Genomic DNA, 23,921 nt, shown 5'->3' with positions numbered 1-23,921 from the left:
TTAACAGGTTAACTTCTTGTTTAAATAATTTTCAAAAAGCATCATTTGCTTGCATTAATTGGGAAAAAATTTTGCTGGGTGATTGGCAAATTTTTGTACCTCCAAATTTGCCAAAACAGTGTAAATGGGGCAGGGATGGATTCAAAATGCTTGAAGTTTATTTTGGGAATGAACAATATGAAAAGAAGAATTGGGAGGGATTAATTGATCGTGTTAATGGTAGACTTCAGAGATGGAGATGGCTACTTTCGCAACTTTCTTTTAGAGGAAGATGCTTGGTCATTAATAACATAATAGCCTCAATGTTGTGGCATAAGTTTACTGTTCTAGACCCTCCAAAAGACTTGCTTAATAGTGTTCAAAAAGCATTGGTTAAGTTTTTTCTGGGATGGATGTCATTGGCTTCCTCCAGGAGTCCTTTACCTTCCAGTGGCAGAGCTCAGTCAAGGGCTTGGAGTCAAAGATCTTGGCAATGAGGATGCAAACATTGCAGAAACTATTGTATAGTTCAAATGATGTGCCCTGGGTGTTTTTTGGAAGATCTATACTTAAAGATATTGGTGGAATAGGTATTGACAAACAATTATTCCTAATGAAGAAAACTTTTGTCAAAAAGTTTTCTGATCTGTCTTTTAGTTTGGTCTTTTAGATCATTTGATCACTTTGTTAATCATGTTTTGGAAGATGATGTTGTATGGCTGAACTTTCCTCAGTTAAAGGTGTTTCCTAAAGAATGTGGCATTGATGACTCTGGTTCTATTTCCTTATTAAAAGGTTATGGAAAACATTGTATCACATATGCGTTAAAACTTTACATTTGGGTCAATTGAAAGGAAAAGTCGATACTAAATGGAGATCTCAACTCTCTATATCTGAAGATACTTTTCCATCTTGGAGACTTCTGTATAAACCTCCAATTGCTAAGAGATGTGGTGATCTTCATTAGAGACTGATCCATTGGATCCTAGCTACAAATCAATTTGTTGCAAGGATGAATGAAAATGTTACATCGAATTGCCTATTTTGTGATGCTCTTGATACTATTTTTCATATGTTTTGTGACTGCCCTATTGATCCTATTTTTGAACTGTTGAGAAAAATAATAACAAAATTAGGGTTTCTGTATACTAATAGCTTATTTATATTGGGCTGTTGTTATAGGAAATCTTTACAATAAATGTGTACTTGCTAATTTTGTCATAGGTCAAGCTAAATTAGCAATTCTGAAAAAAAAAATGCAGGAAGAGACATTTGTATTGTGGCTTTATTCAAATCCTTAGTGGAAGCACGAGTGGTTAGAATATACATATTACAAGCATATTAATAATGTTCTTTTCTTTAAATGGAGATGGGGTGTTAAGGAAGCACTGGTTACAGTGAATGAGTATGGGGGGTTGGGTTTTAATTGATAATGATTTTTTTTAATGGGTGATTTATAATTGAATATGTTAAGAACATGGAATACATCTCTCTCTCTCTCTCTCTCTCTCTCTCTCTCTCTCTCTCTCTCTCTCTCTCTCTCTCTGTTCCCTCCCACTCTGGATGATGTTCGCCCCTCATACTGCACTCATTCACTCAAATACAAAATCTCATGCAAATCTGCTGCAAGTGCTGAACTTTCAACCCTGTGTGTGTGTTTAGGAGGAGAACCTCACACACACGTCCAGAGGAATCGCTTCATCAGCCTCAGCTTTATTACACCTGCACCATGAGGAAAGGCTCCTGTTGCATGTTCTCGTCCGGAGTCATCGGCGCTCTTCTCCTGGTCTCGGGAATCGCACTGTTTGTGTCCGGTGTTTTCCAGACCTTGATCCACAACAAGCTGAAGAGGGTGAGAGACTGTTTTCATCTCCATTCATCATTGTGGAGTGTATTGCTTGTGTCTTACTCTGTGTGAGGTTTGGGTTTGATTGCGGCTTGATGACGGTGAACTTTTTTGTCAGCCAAAATATTGTATTCTTATTCATTTTAAATGTGTATAATATTTTGTCTTTTACATTATTCATAAGTTTTTTTCTTTTAATTGAACATTTTTATGATTTATTTAGTTTTCAGTAACTATTTTATAGTGATTTTTTTTTATTTAATTATTCATTTAATTTTTAAAGTGTTTTATTAATCGTGTTTATTAAAGTTAATATTTATTTTAATTTTTATGATTTTTTTTTTTTTTTTAGTAAGTGTTGTAAAGACCATCCATTGGCCCAACGACAGAATCCAACGGCCTGGGCGAAGGGATAATGCGTGTATGTCTTTTCAGCGCTCCAGTGAAGTTCACTTAATTTATTGGAATTTAGTTTCAATATTACTTTAGCTCTGCGCTTAATCTGACTCCAATTTCAAATGACAATCAAATTCACATCGTGTTTCTGATTAGAAAATAGTCATAAATACTGATTATGAGTTAATTTTATATCTTTGATTATTCTGAGTATCCCATACTTTCAATTAATAATTCACTAAGGGACCCGATGCCGCACAGAGTCACACGCCCCGGGTTTACGTGGATCTCACGGACACAGCCTCGCCAGTCTGATCTTGGTCAGAGGGTGCAGGCAGGGGCGTCATGCAAGCCAAAATTCTGGGGGGGCACAATCTGAGACGTTGCAAATGTTTTCTGACGGGTGATATCAGGCCCGGCTGCAGAATGAAATGACTGAGGGGGCATGTGAAATTGTTAAGGGGGCTTAACTTTATACCATCAATGAACAATACACAATAACTTGCTTAGTAAAAAAAGATAAGCCAGCTTCATTTATTATGCATATATTAACCCTTTCACGCTTAATTTTAATATTCTAACTGACTCTGAGTTTTTTCAAGGCGACTGTTATTTTAGAATTTAGAACGTTCCCCCTTAATGTTTCCATGGCAACGCGTCATATTTGTCACGTGACACACCGCGGATATATCGCTTTTATTTCCTTTTTCCTTTTTGATTCAAAATACTCACAAACTTGCTTATCATGTCATCAACTATCTGATAAAAAAAATGTGTATGTGAGTGTGTTTGGTCATTTAAAAACCTTTATAAATAATCTTGATCTTGATCTATAACGTGAGATGGCTGTTTCTTTGCGCCGCGTTCTGAGAATCCTGTGAGTCATCAATTTCTCCCGAAATACATGCAAGAAAGTGGAATAGAAGAATAGAGTAAACTACTTTATAGTTACTTCCACTGTGTTTGTCTGATATGATGAATAGCACACGTCGGCAAATTATATTTGAATAGATTGTTATTGCTGCTTCCACAGACATCGGTGTGTATTTTACAAACTCCAAATGTATTGTTTTACTAGTGCTTAATGTGTATTTAATTGTCTGAAACCTAAAATAAAAATTGTGAGGTTGAAAACACTGCATAGTTGTGATATATGACAGCGCTGAGCGCGTCCGACTCTGGCTCAGCGCCAACCAACGCGCGAAAGCACAGTTTGAATCTGGCCGTTATGTCACGTAACCGAACATTCTAAATCCCATATGTGGGACCGTACTCTCAGGGGCACTGAAATAAAAAAAAATCCCATATATGGGACTGTACCGCTCAAAAGGTTAAACATTTCATTTGTAACCATAAATACAAAAATGAAACTGAGGGGGCACAAATCAGATCTGAGGGGGCAATGCCCCCTTTTGCCCCCTCGTGGCGCCGGGCCTGGGTGATATGGATCATGTTAGGAGGGGTCAGGGGTTTCTCCCCCTGAATTTTTTTAATTCTGGCTGCTAAACATACCATTTCAATGCAGTTTGGGAGCAGCAACCCTCCTCTATCTGAGGACTAAGTTAAAGTATCTATTTTGTAAGTTTATGTAAAAGACAGGTTGATGAAAGAACTGTAAGCTAAAATTCAAAAGCTTTTGAAGTCTACTTCATTAAAGCATGTTTACACACACACTTAGGCCTACTACACATGATTTTAAAAACAGTACCATTGCAGTTTTTATGTTATGATTTTAAATTGGTATGTGACCTAAAACGATCTTACATTAAAGGTACATAAAGGTGCTGAGGTCTGACTTTGTGGTGCTCTGAATTTAAGTTATTTTAATATTACAGTTTTTTCTGAATGCTTAAGCGCTAATAGTGATTCTTGTAGCACAATTTCTAAAACTATTAATACGTATAGCAAAACCACTCACTGAGTTTGCAAAACTAAAAGCACAAACACTGCTTTGCACTCAGTTTGCAATTTTGTAACACACACTTTGCAAAACTGTAGGCACAATTCACTGCACAACACTCTTTTTGCAGAACTTTAAACACAACTCACTGCTTACACACAATTACCAAATTTCCAACACACTCCTAGCAAAATTATACACATGTATGGCTATCATTAACACTATTTTGCCAACTGTCTGGCACACTTTCACATGTGAAAACTGTTTTAGATAATTAGTTCACTTTGCAATCAGCCTAAGCACTATAAATAAGCCACAGGTAAGCTGTCTGTGTGGAGTACAATGGAAGGAGCAGTAAGAGTGAGAAGAGTGAGAATCAGAGGAGGCAGAGGAGGCCGAGGAGGCCGAGGGAGAGGACGTGGAGGTGAAGAAGTTGGAGGAAGAGGACGTGGAGGTGAAGAAGTTGGAGGAAGAGGACGTGGAGTTGAAGAAGCGAGAGGGTTACAGGAAGTTAGAGGAAGAGGACAAGGAGGAGCAAGAAGAGGACGAGGAGGGGAAAGAGGAAGGGTAAGAAGAGTGAGAAATAGAATAACTGATGACATCAGAGCTACAATAGTGGACCATGTCATCAACCATGGGATGACCCTGAGGGAAGCTGGCCAACGGGTTCAGCCTAATTTGAGCCGCTACACTGTGGCAAGCATCATTAGGACATTTCGAAATGAGAATCGGTAAGTACTTTGTAGCATTGCCATACTCTAATGAGAAACACAACAGTACCATACATGCAAAAATACTGAAATTGTTACTTTACAGAATTGCTAGACGTCCAGATGCTGGGGGCAGAGGAAGAATGTTCACTCCAGAGCAAGAGACCCATATAGTGAACATGGTGATTGCCAATAATGCAATAAGACTGCGCGAAATACAACAGCGCATAATTGATAATGACACCATCTTTCAAAATATACACAGTGTAAGCATTTCTGCACTAAGTCGTGTACTTGCGCGCCACAGAATAAGAATGAAGCAAATTTACAGAGTTCCTTTCGAGAGAAACACAGAACGTGTAAAGCAACTGCGATATGACTATGTGCAGGTAAGCTATAGTGTCATTGGTTCTGAATTTGGAAGTGCATACTGTAGTGCTGTGCATGGGCCTGATGTGTTGCATTTGTTTTGTCTTGTCCAGAGAGTGATGGAGCTAGAGGCAGATGCCATGGGACATGAGCTACTTTTTGTAGATGAGGCCGGTTTTAACCTCAGTAAAACCAGGAGACGTGGCAGGAACATTATTGGACACCGTGCCATCATCAATGTCCCAGGACAACGTGGTGGTAACATAACCATGTGTGAAATTAATATTTTGTGTTCTGACTTTGTCTTTGGTCTTTGGTTTTGATGAGTGTGAATAAACACCAATACTTGAAGTTTGGATCCTTGTATGTTTACATGACACTATGACAAAAGTAAGACCTCAAATTGACATCTGTACACAGAGAAAGCAAAAGCCAGATGTGTTTTGTATTCATACCATCAGTGTGTAGTTGGCACATTGTGTGCTTAGTAGATGATGGCTTGTGTTTACTGTTTGATACGAAAACACCATTTTTACGAAGGTGTGAAGAGTTAATCTAGCTGTGTTCGCTTTTGCAAGAGAACTACAATGTTTTGATAATTGGGTGAAAGGTTTTCTTATTTGTGTGTAGAGTTTTGCAAAAATAGCCAATAGTTACAAAAATTGTGCTTAAGCAATCAGAAAAAACTGTAATATGTGATGAAGGACTTTGAAAGAAGTTTGACAGATTTCAGTGCTGAAAACAATTGAACCAGCTGGAGACTTTGACACAAGACTAAACAGACAGATGTTTCAAAACCGATCAGATAACGTTACTATAGCTTTGTAATTGTATGGCAGTAACGTTAGCCAACTAGTTTACGGTTAGACTAGGCTAGCTATCGATAACGTTACACTGACACAACTTAAGTTAATGCTCTGAATTCGCAGCTAATATCAAATCCATAACTTTTTGATCAAGTTAAAATTTCCAGGTCAACCACAAATAACCCCACTACCTTTTAATATCATCCGATAACTAATTCAATGCCGATTTGTTGCTTTGCCCACTTACCACTTCAAAACCATCTGTAAAACATTGCCAGCTCAACGTGCGAGTTGCTTGAACATACACAGCAAAGATTCTAGAGCGCTACGTGCGTAGATTTGATACACAGACACCATATTAGGAAAAAGAGGCGGGCTGATGCTGACCGATTTATTACACATCCAGAAGAATACATTTGAGTCGTTATAGGCTCTGGTATATTATGGAGCATAATAGGAATAAAGTTGTGACAAAAAAATTTTCAGGGAGGAAAAATCTGAGGGGGCACGTGCCCCCTCACTTTGAATGGGCATGACGCCACTGGGTGCAGGGTTTGCTAAAAACTCTTAAGTCGGTTGCCAACTGCTCACTCATAGAAAAAAGTGTAGTTTATTTAGCACTTCCGTACAACTGGCCAAGTCAGTGATAGACAGAAATCAAAAGGTCTTCAGATGACGTGCCTACTGCTCCATTCATATGCGCCTTTAGTTTTACCTACACTGTAAAAAATTCAACCGTGATTTTTACAGTAAAAAAAACGGCAGCTGTAGTTGCCAGTACTTTACCGTCAAATATACGGTAGCAACATTATTGGTTTTACAGATTTAACTTAAAATTTAGAGTAATAAAATTAATTTATTCATTATCTGATATAATGTGAATTTAACGTCCTATTGAAGTATTAATATCTGTTTTGTACCATTGCAATAGAGACAGAGCGTATTTAGGCCACGCCCACACCCGGGGGGAAAACAATCAAAACGTCTCCATTGACTTTGCATTGCGAGAGGCTGCCTCCTTGTCATTTTTTGCTTCTTAACAAAAGACAGAAAAATGCCTAAAAGCTGCTGTGTGACAAGGTGTACAGCAAACAAGCTAAAAAACCCAGAAGTAAGTTTTTATTAGCTCTCGACCCCAAAAAACGAGTGTTTAGGACATAAAAGTGAATACAGGCAGTTGAGACAGAGCGTCACGTGTCTCATTACTCTGAGAACTAACGTACGCCCGCTGGAGGAGACCGTAATCGGCAACACAGGATAGTTTATCTTACAGAAATATAATATAAAAAACTGACATTTGGATATTTGACTCACCAGTGACCAAATGTTTAACTTACTGCACACGTGGTGTATTTTTAGTGCATACTGAGTGTCAGGATCCAACAATTTACCCATTCGTTCCAGCCTGTATCCACTTTTATGTCCTCAAACGCTCGTTTTTTGGGGTCGACAGCTTATGAAAACTTATTTCTGCTTGTTTGCTGAACACCTTGTCACATAGCAGCTTTTAGGCATTATTTTTGTTAGAAGCAAGAAATGACAAGGAGGCAGCCTCTCGCAATGCAAAGTCAATGGAGACCGCTGGACTGTTTTCCCCCCCCCGGTGGGCGTGGTCTTCAGATTATGACGCGTTGCGCTCTGTCAATATACACCGATAACCAACAATCACAGAAGTGATGAAAGTCACATGATCAATCAAAGTTCATCACAAGCAGCTCCTCCACAAGAAAGTTAATATTATAGAAGCTGCACAGTGTCATTCACACAAACATTAAACACCATCATGGTAACACACATGAAATTTAAAAAATGCAATAAACATTCATTTAACAACATTAAATGTAACATAAAACCCTAATGTACATAACTGATTAGAACAAACTAAGAAAACTATGAAGAAACAGTTATTTTAACAAAAATAGATCAAATGTGAGGTGTCACACAGGGAATTGTGAGAATGTCAATTTACGGTTTTTCACTCTAAATTATACAATGAGTTGTTCTTTTTCACTTTTAAAAACGCATTTTACAGTAAAATTACATTAAATGTACCATTAAATCTATCACAGTTATTTACCGTATATAGTACGGAAACTTTCTGTTAACCAATTAACAGTTTTTCCCTGTAGCATTTTTACAGTCTTTTACCGTTAAAATCACGATAATTTTTACAGTGTATCCTAGACACAGAGCTGCGGTAGCACCAGCCTCCTCATAATCTACTAAAATAATGATTTTAGGAAACTTCAAAATAAATCAAGATGTAACATTTATTTGTCAGGTGAAAATGTATCATGCCAATTACACAAGTAAATGATTAAAAGCCAATTCAGAAATAAATACACAACATAATTTACTCAAAGTTGACTCTAAAAATAAGCAATGTATTCCTTCCCATTCCAATGGGAAAACACTGAAACCGCACTGTATGGGGGATGATCCTGGTAAAGGGTCCCAAAGACTGCTCTGTCACCTTAAATACCCAGACCAGAACAAAAGGGTTGTACCAATATTGTTTAGAGTTGTTTTGGGTCAATTCATGTACCCCAGGGGGATATCTTGAAGAGACATCACCCAGAGAGGAGAACAGGATTCTCAGTCTTTCTCATTAAACCAATGACTGCAATGAAATTAAGACCATTTTACCAATCGCACTGAGACAATTAAAATGATACCAAACAAAGGAAAAACAATAGATTCACAAGATATGTGATATATAGACATTCTTAGTGAACTTTTGGTGACTTGACTCATGAGAAGAGGAAGGGAGGAGGGAGAGGGGGATGCAGAGATAGGAAAAGAGATAAGTTTGGACAAGACAATGTCCTGTGCTCTGTCTTTGAGATCTTCTTTCCAGGGTGCGTTTTATGGCTTTATTGCGGGGTGAGTTTTGTCTTAGCTGGAAAATTAGTTCTTTCAGTGTTTTATGCAGATTTTTTTAATGATTAAGTTTACTTTTTATGATTTATTTAATTTTTAGTAAGTGTTTCATATTTATTATTTTTATTTTTTAATGATTTATTTAACTTCTTATGATTTACCTTATTTTTTGTAAGTGTTTTGTATAGATTATTTTTAGTCTTAAATTATTTATTTTAATTTTTAGGAACTGTTTTGTATTGATTTTTAATTATTTATTTTAATTTCAATGATTTATTTATATATTAATTTTAGTAAGTGTTTTATATTAATTATTTACATTTGTAGTGTTTTTTTATTATTTACTTACATTTTTATGATTTATTTAATATTTAGTAAGTGTTTTATATTGATTGTTTTTATTTTTTAAATTATTTTTTTATTTAAATTTACTTCATTACCATTTCATAAGCTCGGTAACCCCAATGGAACATGGAGTGGCGGGAAACTGTCACGTTTTGGGTTTGTTCTTGTCATGTTTCTGTGTCATGTCTTGTTTGCATGTCTGTCATGTGATTCCCTGTTTGTCATGTGATCCTGCCATGTCTTGTCATTGGTTTATTGTCTGATCATTGTTCACAGGTGTCCCTTGTTTTGTCATTAGTCAGTGTATTTAAGCCCTCATGTTTGCCATGTGTCTTGGTCAAGTATTGTTTCCTGTTGTCTGCTGCTGTGTAAGTTTATGCTCATGCTTTGGTTTTTGTTTTCATGCCACGCCATGCCATGTTTTTGTTTCATGTTTTGTTTTAGTATAATAAACTGCACATGGGTTCTCATCTCTCAACTTGCCTCCAGTGGACCTCATTACAGAAACGAGCACGATGTGTTCAGTCATCAGAGACGAGCATGTGCTCATTCGGTGTAATCAGAGAGTGACGTGTAACATGTGCTCAGTGTTTCTGTCTTCACCACATTCTGCATTCATCCACTTGCTACTCTCCCTCTCAGAGCTTCTCATAAATGCCACGTCTGCATCAAATCACATCACATGACAGTTCATCAGACAGTGTAGAGAACGATCTACTGAAGTCATCAGAAACATAAACCGCTCAATCTAATCATTTTCTTGAGCTTTAACCCTCTGGGGTCTAAGGGGTTTTTGGGGTCCTTGAGATGTTTTGACATGCCCTGACATTTGTGCTTTTTTCAGTTGCTTATAAGCATATTAATGGCAAAGGTGTAATTACACTATTTAGGGACCGTTTGGTATTTATGGAATGGACCACCGGAGGAAAATAGGGGAGAGTCATGTCTTTTTATATTTTGTTGAGGGGAGGGTCATCCAGCTTTTTTTAGTTTAGGGGGAGGGTCACCCAACTTTTGTATTCATGAAAAAAAGCAAAATTTCAAAGTGGCTTGTTTTGTGCATATTTTTCCATCGCTAGTAGATGGGTCTGACCCAACAAAAATCCAGTTTGGCGCTGTTTGAGAGTGTGCGTGCTTCGGGGCGTACACGCTCAGAAAAAATTCATCATGTCAGAACAGATCGCCTATGAAATGTTTAGCCGGCAAAGCTTTAAAGCACAAGCAAATAATTCACTTTTATGATTGCGAATAAGTGCAGTGTCTTGTGAGTGTAACTCTACCGCTGCATTAACATGTGATGTGAATGTACGTCAAGTTTTACAGCATTGGGAGTTTGGGACTGAGGCGCCAGAACTGCAGCTGATAGAATGTGCACTACCATATTTTAGTTTCCATGCTTATGTTTCCTCAACAATATTAGTGAGCAAATCTGCTGAAATGGCCACCATAACAGTGCAGTGTGATGTGTAAGATGAGAAAGCAGAAGTTAACGCATGTTTCACACATACTCCGTGTGAAGGGCGTATGTGCAGGAGCAGCACCCGCTATAGTGCTTTCACATACTGTATGCTGCGTTTGCAGTGTGCAGCTGATCCGCGGCTGTACCACAAACACATACTCACTAGTTTTATTTCAAATCCAGAAGTTATCAGCAACTTTTATTAAAAAAAAAGTTGTCAGCATTGCGATTCTCTTCATACACATATACACACTTTAATAGACGTATTCACGTTTAAACACAATTTAAACGTATTATTCAATGCATTACTTGTATATAGATTTATATATTAAGTTGCTCAAGCAAGTGGTAAAATATTTAACCATGTACTTATATTAAAATCACAAACATTTTAAATTAAAACTTAAAATTGACAAAAACAGCCGACTCTCATGCCTTTTCTTTTGCATTTAAATTTTAATACAATATTGTATCTCACAAAGAACTTGTTTTTCCACCTCCACGAATGAGACGAGTGTTGTTCATTATGTCGCCTTGTTGAGGTAAATTTAGTAGTTTCCCTTGCTTTACCTTGGAAAAATAGTAGTAGGCCTATTTAATTAAATACATTTATGGTGAGATTACTACATTTTATTTAATTAAATGCATTTATGGTGAGATTATTATATTTTCATGTCAATCTGGGTTCATTTTGACCACAAACCATGTGCTGTCACTTTAATTCAGCGCGTGCAGCACAACAGAAATAGACTCGGTGCGGAAACGATCTCTGCACTGCTGTATACGCACCGAATGCATTGCCGGACCGCATCCGCGTGCAGTGTGAAAGCTCTAACATGGGTACAGAAAAAAAGACGCACCGCATACGCACTGCAAACGGAGTATGTGTGAAACGGGCGTAAGTCGTTTGTCATGGTTGTAAAAAAACAATGGCTATCTGACATCTTTGCCAAGCGCAAACCAGTACAGAAGTAATCAATAAATTATCGGGGAGGGTCATGCCTTTTTCACAATCAGTTTGGAGGGTCATAGAAAAATGTATTGCTGGCGAAGGGAGGGTCAAGTCTATTTGGACTATAGATCTCAAAACTCCTCCGGTAGCCCCTTAAATAAACGAACAGTCTTAAAACGAACAGTCCCTTAGCACAAACAGGGCTACCATAATATGTGAGCAACATGTATGTACATGTTTGTATTTTTGAGAGAATAATGTTTATGCATGGTTATTGAAAAAACTAAAAATGAAAGTTTCTGAAATAAGGCCACAAAACACATACTAAATATGTGTCCACAAGACTTTTGACTAATGGATGTTGTTGCCTAGAGTTTTTGCTTCAAAATGATCTAAAATCATCCTGCCTAATCATTCACATAAAACAATATATTGATTTAAATTTTGCAAGACACGTTTTGTTTGGAAAGGCAATACGTGGGGGCGTGAATGATCATGAATAATGATGTGATTCACACCTGAGTAGACAATGACCTGCATAATGAGCTGCATAATGAGCCTTTCATTCAGGTGTGTCACTGAGAGGGTATACCACAAGAAAGAATGCGAGGACTTATTTTGTATGCATGCAAATTGTATAATATCCAAGGTAAACATTTGTAGTAACTATGCAGTTAATTCTCATACCATATTTTAATAAAGTTTTGGAATATATCCTCTCCCCAAATGTGTCACAAATAAAAAACAATAATAAATAATTTAATGAGAAGGCTTATATTGACAATATATTTTTTATAAGTTTTCACATGTAAATCAACAACAATTACAGTTTTAACAATATTTCAAGTGTAATCTTTCTTTGTAAAAAGTATGCATTTATCCTACGTATTTCAAAATTAATGATTCATTAGTTTGAATATTGGAATAAACACTATAATAACATCTTAGTTGATAATTCAATTTACCTACTTTATTTTTGACAAACATCACATACTACATATTTAACATATGAGCAGTAGTCTTTTTTACAGTAAAAACTTTATAATCTATCCAAAACAATCTAGCCGTTTTCATCATGTTTGGCACAAGATTAATAATGAATGTATACATGTTGAGAATTAATATAATACAATTTGTAGCCTTCAGTAAATGAAACAAGTTCAGCTTTAGGAGGTGAAGAGACAGGGCAAGATGAGGAGACTGAGAGAAAAAGACAGAGTGATGGATAAGAAGTGAGAGCAGGTGTTGACAAATAATCTACTGCCCGCTGACAAGGGTTTAAAGTATAGACTGTAAAAAATATGGACAAAGCGTCTGTGACGTCACCCATAGACTTTCTGAAGAACGAGTTTGAAGCCGTTTATGGGGGGTATGGGCGGCGCCATCTTGGAAAATCTTGGAGAGGGAAATCCTAACCCCTCCCACCTTCACAGCGCGCATCACTCAGCTCGCTCTGCTACTTCGGTTATCTCTGTGTATATTTTAGGCAACGAAATATGTTATAAAACACCATACTAACTCTTTTGTTTTCATTTAAAGAAATCTCACACATTATAGCCACACAAATGTTATTCACTGCACATAATGTTTGCCTATTCGTCCTTCGGATGAGACGTTAAACCGAGGTCCTGACTCTCTGTGGTCATTAAAAATCCCAGGATGTCTTTCGAAAGAGTAGGGGTGTAACCCCGGCATCCTGGCCAAATTTGCCCAGTGGCCTCTGTCCATCATGGCCTCCTAATCCTCCCCATATATACTGATTGGCTTCATCACTGTCTCCTCTCCACCAGTAAGCTGGTGTGTGGTGGGCGTTCTGGCGCAATATGGCTGCCGTCGCATCATCCAGGTGGATGCTGCACATCGGTGGTGGTTGAGGAGATTCCCTCCTTCTATGTAAAGCGCTTTGAGTGTCGAGAAAAGCGCTATATAAATGTAACAAATTATTATTATTATTATTTATAACAAAACGAAAAACACAAAGCTGCCTCTTTTCGTTTTAAATATAATATAAAAATATTAAACATTTTAATATGGTCCAGGCAATATGTGCATTTGTACTAAACAACAGATGTTGCAGTAAACAACATTACAGATCATATTCGTTGTATTAAAATTTAAAATGACAAAACTCAACCCAGTCTCTTTTTGTTAAATTTCAGTTTTATTAATATTAGCTATTATTAAAGTATAAGTAAAAGGTAAAGTTACAAGAAGCTATACAAATAAAGCAAACAATTCAGTCAAACATAAAAAGTCAGCGCTCGATCTAGTCTAACCATACAACGGGACAGTTAAATAGCTTATAAAGTTATGAAACTTCCCCTCAGCCAAAACGATTGCCCAGGGAACAAATTATAGATTTACATTACGAGACCAAAAATCGCCCGTTAGATATACACAAGACGAATTATATCTCATGTTTAACCACTACAGAGACGCCAGAGACAGCGGCACCTCAGAACGTCTAGCCAAGGAAAGGCTGTACCAGGCGGGGTACATCGCGCTGAGCGCCCGGTCATCACTGGATCTCACAACTGGATACAATTTTCATAAATCTTTAAATAAACCACAGATTTGAGCTTTAAACAACTACATTCTCGCCTGAAAAACTCTTAAAACTACATTTCATGATACAGAAACAGTAGTATTATATGTCAACTGTATTAAAAAATGGCGCTTCTTATGTTGTCATTCTCCGTGGCGCTGCCTTTTCAGCTGTCAATCAAGCTGTCAATCAAAGTTAACCACGCCCTTATTGTCATACATTTTATATCTAAATACGATCTAAACTAACGAGTTAGAAAACAATTCACAGCCCTCATGGTTGTCAGGCACTCGGAACCTATCGAAAAATACAATAAAAGTCCATGGGACCAACCTGTAAAAACATGAATTTATGCTGTGAAAACGGACATTTTAACATGGGGTCTATGGACATTTGCTCCCTTTTGGGACCTTCCCCTAGCGGATTTTCGATGTATTGCAGTTTTTCGCACTTCCGGGTAGGCTTCATTTTTCAGATCAGAATGTTGCCGCTTGGTTTAAAGCTGTTTCTTATCCTTTTTTTGCCGTCAAATGTCTTGAAATGCACATATCAGAGAAATAAAAAATCTGAACCCCCTAACAACCTTACAGTTTTTTTCAATTGCTAAGAAGCGTTTGCCAATTCTTAAAATACTTTTTCTAAACTCTTAACACAGCAACACACCTACATCACACAATTAGCCAAATAGTTAATTTTCTTACCAAAACCACAGTTTGTTAAATAAATACAAACTCTACATTTCAAAACGCTAAAAACTTTTTCAATATACACTAACTCTATCAAAACACTGCAAACTCGTTTCAAAATCAAATAATTCGGTCAAAACTTTAGCATTCGTTTTCTATCCAACATGAACACATAGTCAATCATACCACAATGACTGTCAAAATACTAACAGTTGGTGGCATTACAAAAACTGCATTACTTGTCATGTTTCAGTTCTTTCTGTATAGATCATACAGTATGAAATCTTTTTTTTTTCATTCATTCAGCTGTATGTGTGTGAGAGAATTCATGGTGCATTAGATGTGTACAACATAATATATAAATGTTAAGGAGTCATCAATACTTTATACAATGTACAACTGGAAAAAAACAGTAAGTGACAGAATTGCTGCAGTAAAGACTTTATTAGCAATATGAAATTGCTGTCAGTGATAAAAACGAAAAAGGACAAACATACATGGCCTTTGATGTCATTGTGTCCTTTAGAAGAACAAAAATGCAACATATTTGTATTTGTGACTTCTGGTGGCCAGCAGTTACTGTAATACAGTAAATAGCAACTGCATTGATAGCTCTAATGAAATGCATGACTTACCTGTTGGTTTGTTGAAAAATCCGGATAATGGAAGCAACGGTTGACCATCTGAGGTTAGGCTGGACTCTTTCACCAGCCTCTCTCAATGATAGACCATGGTTTATCACATGGTCTATGATGGTGGCTCTGATTCCATCTGTGACAACAGCTCTTACTCTCCTTTGAACAGCACCACGCATTCTTACTCCTCTTCCCCTACCTCTTCTTCTCCCTTGTCCTGGTCCAACTAGTCCTCTCCCTGGTCCATCTTGTCCTCTCCCTGGTCCATCTTGTCCTCTCCCTGGTCCATCTCTTCCTCTCCCTGGTCCATCTCTTCCTCTCCCTGGTCCATCTTGTCCTCTCCCTGGTCCATCTCTTCCTCTCCCTGGTCCATCTTGTCCTCTCCCTGGTCCATCTTGTCCTCTCCCTGGTCCATCTCTTCCTCTCCCTGGTCCATCTCTTCCTCTCCCTGGTCCATCTTGTCCTCTCCCTGGTCCATCTCTTCCTCTCCCTGGTCCATCTCTTCCTCTCCCTGGTCCATCTCTTCCTCTCCCTGGTCCATCTCTTCCTCTCCCTGGTCCATCTTGTCCTCTCCCTGGTCCATCTCTTCCTCTCCCTGGTCCATCTTGTCCTCTCCCTGGTCCATCTCTTCCTCTCCCTGGTCCATCTTGTCCTCTCCCTGGTCCATCTCTTCCTCTCCCTGGTCCATCTCTTCCTCTCCCTGGTCCATCTTGTCCTCTCCCTGGTCCATCTCTTCCTCTCCCTGGTCCATCTCTTCCTCTCCCTGGTCCATCTCTTCCTCTCCCTGGTCCATCTCTTCCTCTCCCTGGTCCATCTCTTCCTCTCCCTGGTCCATCTCTTCCTCTCCCTGGTCCATCTTGTCCTCTCCCTGGTCCATCTCTTCCTCTCCCTGGTCCATCTTGTCCTCTCCCTGGTCCATCTCTTCCTCTCCCTGGTCCATCTTGTCCTCTCCCTGGTCCATCTCTTCCTCTCCCTGGTCCATCTCTTCCTCTCCCTGGTCCATCTCTTCCTCTCCCTGGTCCATCTCTTCCTCTCCCTGGTCCATCTTGTCCTCTCCCTGGTCCATCTCTTCCTCTCCCTGGTCCATCTTGTCCTCTCCCTGGTCCATCTCTTCCTCTCCCTGGTCCATCTCTTCCTCTCCCTGGTCCATCTTGTCCTCTCCCTGGTCCATCTCTTCCTCTCCCTGGTCCATCTCTTCCTCTCCCTGGTCCATCTCTTCCTCTCCCTGGTCCATCTCTTCCTCTCCCTGGTCCATCTCTTCCTCTCCCTGGTCCATCTTGTCCTCTACCTGGTCCATCTTGTCCTCTCCCTGGTCCATCTCTTCCTCTCCCTGGTCCATCTTGTCCTCTCCCTGGTCCATCTCTTCCTCTCCCTGGTCCATCTCTTCCTCTCCCTGGTCCATCTTGTCCTCTCCCTGGTCCATCTCTTCCTCTCCCTGGTCCATCTCTTCCTCTCCCTGGTCCATCTCTTCCTCTCCCTGGTCCATCTTGTCCTCTACCTGGTCCATCTTGTCCTCTCCCTGGTCCATCTTGTCCTCTCCCTCGACCATCTAGTCCTCTCCTTCGTCTAACTAGTCCTCTCCCTCGTGCAGACATTTTCTTTCTTTTTCTACTCTGTGTTATGTGTTGCTTTGAACAAAACCAATCCAAAGACCACCTTTTTATTGTGTATGTCCATGTAACGGAAAGTCTAAAACACCTGGATATGTCTCTGATTGAGATTCAGCTATTGCTTACTCTAATTATCAGTAATTTAAAAATGCTTATCAGCTGTATGAATCAATTTTTTAAATATTTGTTTCAATACTTTTGAGCTGATACTGTTGCAGAAGTAGAGGCTTTATAATGTATCTATGGTTTGGAACAATAGGTCTTCATTTCTGGCATGCTGCGTTTAAGCATTTGTAAAAAACACTATAAAGATCCATGATTTTGGTATTGGGTATGCTTATATGTAAAGAAAATGTAGGCATTCTAGAAATGTGTTAATTGACTGCATTTTGTGTGAAAACAACATGAATTTTGTTAATGGTATGGCCACAACAGACCGATGTTATGCTAATTGTGTTTAGAGTTTTGAAAATGTGATTACAGATTTGACAAAAGGATGTTAGCAATTAAAAAAACTGTAAATGTAGGACCTCTTTGATTATAAAACCCTGTCTACGGCCCTGTATTAGGAATAAGATCAATAATGAATGTGTATATTGTGAATGAATTTAATAAACTTAGTTAGGCTACCTAGCTTTCCTAGTAGCTTTCAGTAAATGAACGCATCTGAGAAAATGATTCATAAAACAATCCATCAGTTGACCTTATGTTTACTTTCTTCACTGACAGACAAAATGAAAAGCCTTTATCAGTCAAAGTTCAGCTTTAGGAGGAGAAGAGACAGAGCAAGAGAAAAACAAAGAGAAAAAGAGTGTGATGCTGATGAGAAGAGAAAAATAATCAGCTGTGTGACATGGTTTTAAAGATATTGTTATCAAATTTTTTGGCCTTCAAAACATCTTAAAATACACATATGTAGATCATAGAAATCTAAATTTTATTTTATTTCTGATCTCATTCCTTCAGTTCTACAGGGAGTCAAACACCATCCACAACTAGAAGAGGAGGAGCCTGAGGAGGAGAAAATCAGCGGTTTGTTCCCCACTTCCGTCTGTTAAGAACACACACTGTAGTTAGTGGTGTTTGTGAAGTCGTATCAGCACTGAAACATCTGAACTGAAATGTTTTTCCTTTACTTTAGCTATGCACATTTATAGGGTTAGTTGCATTTTCTTATCTGCATTCAGCATGTTTTCCCTGCTGGCACAGTACAATCACTTCTACTTTAGAATTTTCTTGTTTAATAATCTATTTCATGAAATAATTTCGATCGCAGAAGGAAAATGAGATGTCTATAGCAAAGTAAAGTGCAAATGTTTGGGGTCAATAAGATAAAATAAATAAATAATAATAATAATACTTTTATTCATCAACGCATTCGATTGATCAAAATTGACAGTAAAGACATTTATAATGTTATGAAATATTCCTATTTCAAATAAATGCTGTTCTTTTGAACTTTCTATTCATCAAAGAATCCTGAAAAATAAAATACATCATTAAAATCATCATATCAGAGTGATTTGTGAAGGATCATGTGACACTGAAGACTGGAGTAATGATGCTGAAAATTCAGCTTTGATCACAGGAATAAATTACACTTTACTATATATTCACATAGAAAACAGCTGATCTATACATTATAATAATATTTCACAGTTTTTACTGTATTTTTGATCAAATAAATGCACTATTGGTGAGCAGAAGAGAGTCTTTCCAACCCCAAAACAGTAATTATTATTATTCTAAAGTGTTGAACTGAGTGTCAGTTTGTTTTCCAAGCAAGTGTCTTTATTTATAGAGGTGAGAAATGTGTGTGAACCGCATTAATATAGTAAACTGTTAGCGGTTAACCGTCTGTACGCGAGTGTGAAGATCACTATCTTTAACTCTGAATAACAATTCCTCGTTACACACCCGTTACACAAATATATGTGCTGTGGAGATATGTTTGCAGGGCCTGATTCCTAGTGATAGTCCAACTCCAGAAAGTGTGTGTGTATGTGTCTGTCTGTCTCTCTCTCTGTGTGTGTGTGTGTGTGTGTGTGTGTGTGTGTGTCCTGTGCTGAGTCACTATAAAGCTGGTTTCTGGGTCTCTGCTGTTCTTGGTCTCTGGCCTGTTTTCTGGCAGACGGGAAGGGATCGATGTCTCAGCGCTCCTCGAGAGTCCGATCACCCGTGCACAGGCTGGGTCGAGGTTATCTGAGCGCTGCGTTTGATAACAGAGTATCTAATAATTTCAGTCATGGCTGAATATCTTTCATAGCTCTTGTGATACTTCATGTTTCTGCTGGTGCTTTGGCTGAAGGTCTGATGATCTGATGGTGGAGGCGGAACAAAAGGGAGGAACTTCATCAGGATTTGAGGAATTTAGAAATCTTACATTTGAGTCAGTGGCGGCTGGTGATAATTATTTTTGGGGGGGGGCGCATTTTTTATTTATTTTTTGAGGAGGGGGAGGGGGAGGGGAGGGGGCAAATACAAATACAAAGCAGAAACAAAAAAGTTTTATCAAAAAGTTTTATCAAAGTTTTAAAAAACTATTTTTATTTACATTTCAGACCAACAAAGTAGTAACAAAAAGCATGTTTCCTACTTTAACATAATGTTGCTCTACTTTATATACAGACCCTTTCCAAAAATTAGAATATCATGGAAAAGTTAAATTATTTTAGGAATTCAACTTAAAATGTGAAACTAATTTTATAAAAAAAAAAAGGCTGATTGCTTGCAAAGTGAGATATTATAAGCCTTGATTTGTTATAATTTTGATGATTATGGCTTACAGCTTATGAAACCCACAAAATCTAAATGTCAGAAAATTAGAATATTACATGAAATCACACTGTAGTAGTTGCACAGTAATCCCATGGTCATTGAACCAGGTTTTGGTTATTTTGGCAGTGTGGGCAGGTGAAAATCCTGCTGAAAATCATCTTCATCTTCATAAAGCATCTTCATGAAGCTTGTCTGCTGAAGGAAGCCTGACGTGCTCTAAATGTCCTGGTAGACGGCTGCATTGACTCTGGACTTCCAGGACATTAGAGCACTTCATGCTTCCTTCAGCAGACAAGCTTTATGAATTGCATGGCATCTACTTTGTATTCTTTATAAAGCAATGTTCTATGTATTTGTCCCTGTTAAATAAATATTAAATAAATAAAACTCATGCTAACTTAGTGTTTAGCTAATTTAGTGAAGATTATTAATAAAATTACCAGACAAAAAGACGACGTCTAACGTTATATGTAAAAAAACTGCACATTGAAACATATGTTTGCGATGTCTGCCATCATATTCCTGTCTCTCTTCAACGTCTCGTAAGTTAGCATGTGTTTGTTGTTGTAACGTGGCTGTTGTACAGTACTGCGATGCCCACCGTGTCAGAGTTCATCTGCTGTCAGTCAATCCTGCATCACCATGGCGCACACACTTAACGTTACCATGCTTCGTCCTCTGTCACTTGCCTGCTGCTGGATGTGTAAATCTGGTTGTTCCGGTCCGAGATCCTTAATCTTTTTCTTTTTTTTCTTCAAGCGAAAGGGTTTTTTGTAAATAAATAACAGAATTTGGATGAACTGCTGCCATTGCGTAATAATAAGTGATCAGCCTAGTAGCAAGCAAGGAGAACTCAGCCAGCGTACAGTTGAGTGACAGGTGACGACGAGAACCAATCAGATTGGATAAAATAACATGTATCCAATTATGATTGGCCAGGGACGCAACGACTTGCGCCCCGAGGAGGATCTTTAAGAAACCAATCAGAGACCAGCTTCAGGTCACATGCTGCCCGAGAATTTGTGTACTCACATAGACACCCATGTGTCCGGCGTCCCTCGCCCATGAAACGTATTGAAAAACATAGTAAATAGTTAATCGATTAAAGACAGTTTTTATTAAATTCTGAGGCTCTTACTACCAGCCGGCACATGAGTAAACTATTGTTTATTTATTTTTATTTAATTTTAATATAATGTTTTTACACATGTTAATTTCTGAAATGTTGATGGGGGCGGCGCCCCAGCGCCCCCTATGGACAAGCCGCCACTGATTTGAGTACTCAGCAATGTAGCGCAGTCGGTCAGGTGACACCTAGTCTGAATACTGTATCCCACAATGCAATGTGCTCAACTTGACCTTCTGTTTCCAGTGTGATGAATGCCATAACCATAGCACGTTGTTTTGCTGTTGTTTTTTGTTTATTTTGTATTTTACAACCTAAAATATATATCATGTTTTTATGTTGTCATGTTATGTCTTGTATTTAGTTTTTTATATTATAAAACAACAAAACACAGCAAAATATATACCATAACATGTTATGTTGTTTTTATGATATGTTATAAATGTATCATAAATTATTATAAGTTATGGACAATTTACTGTAGCAATTACACTTTATTATTAAATGTTTTTTGCTAAGAATCAACTTAAAAAGTTACATAGTGCAGCTTTAAATACAGAAAATAAGAATGTCCTGGAAGATTATAACACTCTTTCAGATCTTCAAAGGTCTGATTATCAAATATATCGCCAGGGTCCAGTTTTTCAAAAAATGTAATCTGGATCAAATTGATCCAGATTTGGATATCCCATGTTTTGCTATCCAGGATCACCTGATCCATTTTACTTTTATGCCAGTTTTTTAAAGGAACCTTGGATTGGATCACTTTGATCCAAATACTGTCATGCGGATGGCAGGAATGAACCCAAAAGCAGACGGGGTGCAGACACTCAAGATTTATTATGACAAAAAAACAGAAAACAAAACCCACGAGGGGGCAAAACAGGACTGGGAAAGAGAACAACTAGACTAAGACCAAAAAGATAAATAAAGACTAGACTCAGACTTGACAATGACTAAAAAGAAACAAACAGTAATAAACTCACTAATAGCATTCACAGGATTCAGACGAGGTATCACAGAGAATAACACACAATGTTAGACAATGTACCGACACAGGACAGAAAACATGAGGGGATTAAATAGGGAGCAAACTAATCAGGAACACAGGTGAAAGCAACAATCTAATGATTACAAGATGAGATAACAAGGGGGCGGGGTGAGGTGACAAGACAACGCAAGCACACAGCCCAAACAAATGGCCATGTGCTTACACATATAACATGAGTCTGTCACGATCCTGCCTCAAGACAAGAGAAGATCTGGGACACAAAGGCAGAATCATGACAAATACCAAATTTCAGGATTACCAAATCCTGTTTACTAGAGCCTTAAATGGAACCAACAGTGTAGCCTACTGGCTTAGCAAAGTAGTACCGGTGGCCACAAATAACCATTGTTTATTTTAATTTTAAGAAACATAAACACTGTAATAAACAAAAACATTTTACTTATTTACATATCCCTTATTTTGTTATAATGTTAAATTGTAGATTTTGTTGTTTTACCATATCTCATTAGATGTGACATGCTTCATATATGCTTCAAATATGAAGAAATGTATATATCATCAGTAAGCATCGATTTTGTGCTCATTAGCTTAATTTTTTTTTATTTGGTTCGAAAAATCACAACTGAATCCACCCTTCTGATGGGATCAGGATAATCCTGTTTTTTTTTTTGGATCAAATAGATCCCAAACCGAGTTCAAAGTTCTGAAAAACCCAAAGGGCAGGTTTGATCCAGATCAAATTTAAGATCGCATTACATGATCTGATCTTAGTTCAGAATCCCTCTTTTGCTGTTGAAAAACCAATTTCCAAGATTTGATCCAATCCGTGATCCGAAATCCCACTGGATTACTTTTGAAAAACTGGGCCTTATGTACACCTTGATCTGACCATGCTTTAAACCACGGTTTAAAAACAAAAGGTCTCTTGTCGGATTGTAAATTATGATTATGCCAGATCGGAGATTCTGATGTGAACTTAGATGAACTTGCACACCTCATGCCAGATTTTAAGAGAACTGCACACAATTGTATTCGCAAACCTCAAGTCTTTCTTTGATAACCCCGTGAATAAAATATCCTGGAGCCGATGCAGAAGCACAGCTGATGCTTCCACGTCCCGCCAGGCGATCTGTGAGTCAACCTTTAACCAAATCTTGAGCGAGCGCAGCTGACATGCCCAAAAAGTACAATCGTAAGTTTGGAAGTGACAAGCCTCCTTTGTCAGATCTTCACTGCAATGTTGAGAGTTTAATTCTTGGTCGTTTCTTGTTCCAAAGGAATTTTGTAATCAAAGAATCCATTTCTTTAAAAAAGGTTCTACGAGGAGATAAAGGAATCATGGAAAACAGAAATAAAAGTCGAGGGAGGATATTCATTTTAACGATTGCGATTCTGCCTTGCAGTGAGGCTAAGATAACGTCCCGTCTCTGTAAATCTTGTCTGATAGTAGTAAATAAAGAACTATCATTTTCCTTAGAGATAGTCTGCAAAGATTTGAATTCCCACATATTTAAATGTCTGGGATCGAGGAGAACGCTAATGCAGTATTGGTTGATGCTGACAAGGGCATTATTAATACAGATTTTCCTCAATTAATTTTGTAACAACTTATGACGCTAAAGTCATTAAATATTTTAAGACACTGAGGTAGAGAAGGGGAGACATTAGACATGTAGAGTAGGATATCGTCCGCAAAAAGAGAGATAAAATGCTTGGAGTCACCTACAGTAATCGGGGAGATAATGTGGTCCTGCCGAATTGCCTGCACTAAGGGCTCTAATGATACATAGAGCAGGGTCTGAATCATATGAATAAAACGAGGGCCAAAGCCAAAACGGGTAAAGCGGGTAAAGGCAGTCCATAAATATGTCCACTCGACAAGTTAAT

At 38.1% G+C, this 23,921-nt stretch overlaps 2 protein-coding genes across 2 annotated transcripts in view; both read left to right on the top strand.

Moving 5' to 3' along the window:
* Positions 1-1,573: 1,573 nt before the first annotated feature.
* LOC308705463 (lysosome membrane protein 2-like) overlaps positions 1,574-23,921 on the top strand; it is a gene marked incomplete at its 3' end in the record, with an annotated part of 40,370 nt that continues 18,022 nt past the window's right edge. The window contains exon 1 of the mRNA XM_081390486.1: positions 1,574-1,831. Within this exon, the coding sequence (XP_081246612.1) occupies positions 1,709-1,831 (123 nt within the window). The 5' untranslated portion in view covers positions 1,574-1,708. The remainder of the gene's footprint in view (positions 1,832-23,921) is intronic.
* On the top strand, positions 3,342-17,910 carry LOC308705787 (uncharacterized protein). The gene is made up of 4 exons (XM_081390983.1): positions 3,342-4,852; positions 4,938-5,220; positions 5,314-5,471; positions 17,848-17,910. The coding sequence occupies exons 1-4, from the start codon at positions 4,464-4,466 to the stop codon at positions 17,885-17,887; spliced, it is 870 nt and encodes a 289-aa protein (XP_081247109.1). The 5' UTR covers positions 3,342-4,463; the 3' UTR covers positions 17,888-17,910.

The sequence above is a fragment of the Scardinius erythrophthalmus genome (genome assembly GCF_964197995.2).
Source record: "Scardinius erythrophthalmus genome assembly, chromosome: 17".
NCBI classification, from domain to species: domain Eukaryota; kingdom Metazoa; phylum Chordata; class Actinopteri; order Cypriniformes; family Leuciscidae; genus Scardinius; species Scardinius erythrophthalmus.
The sequence above is the reverse complement of the archived record's forward strand: the minus strand, read 5'-3'. Positions and strand labels throughout refer to the sequence as shown.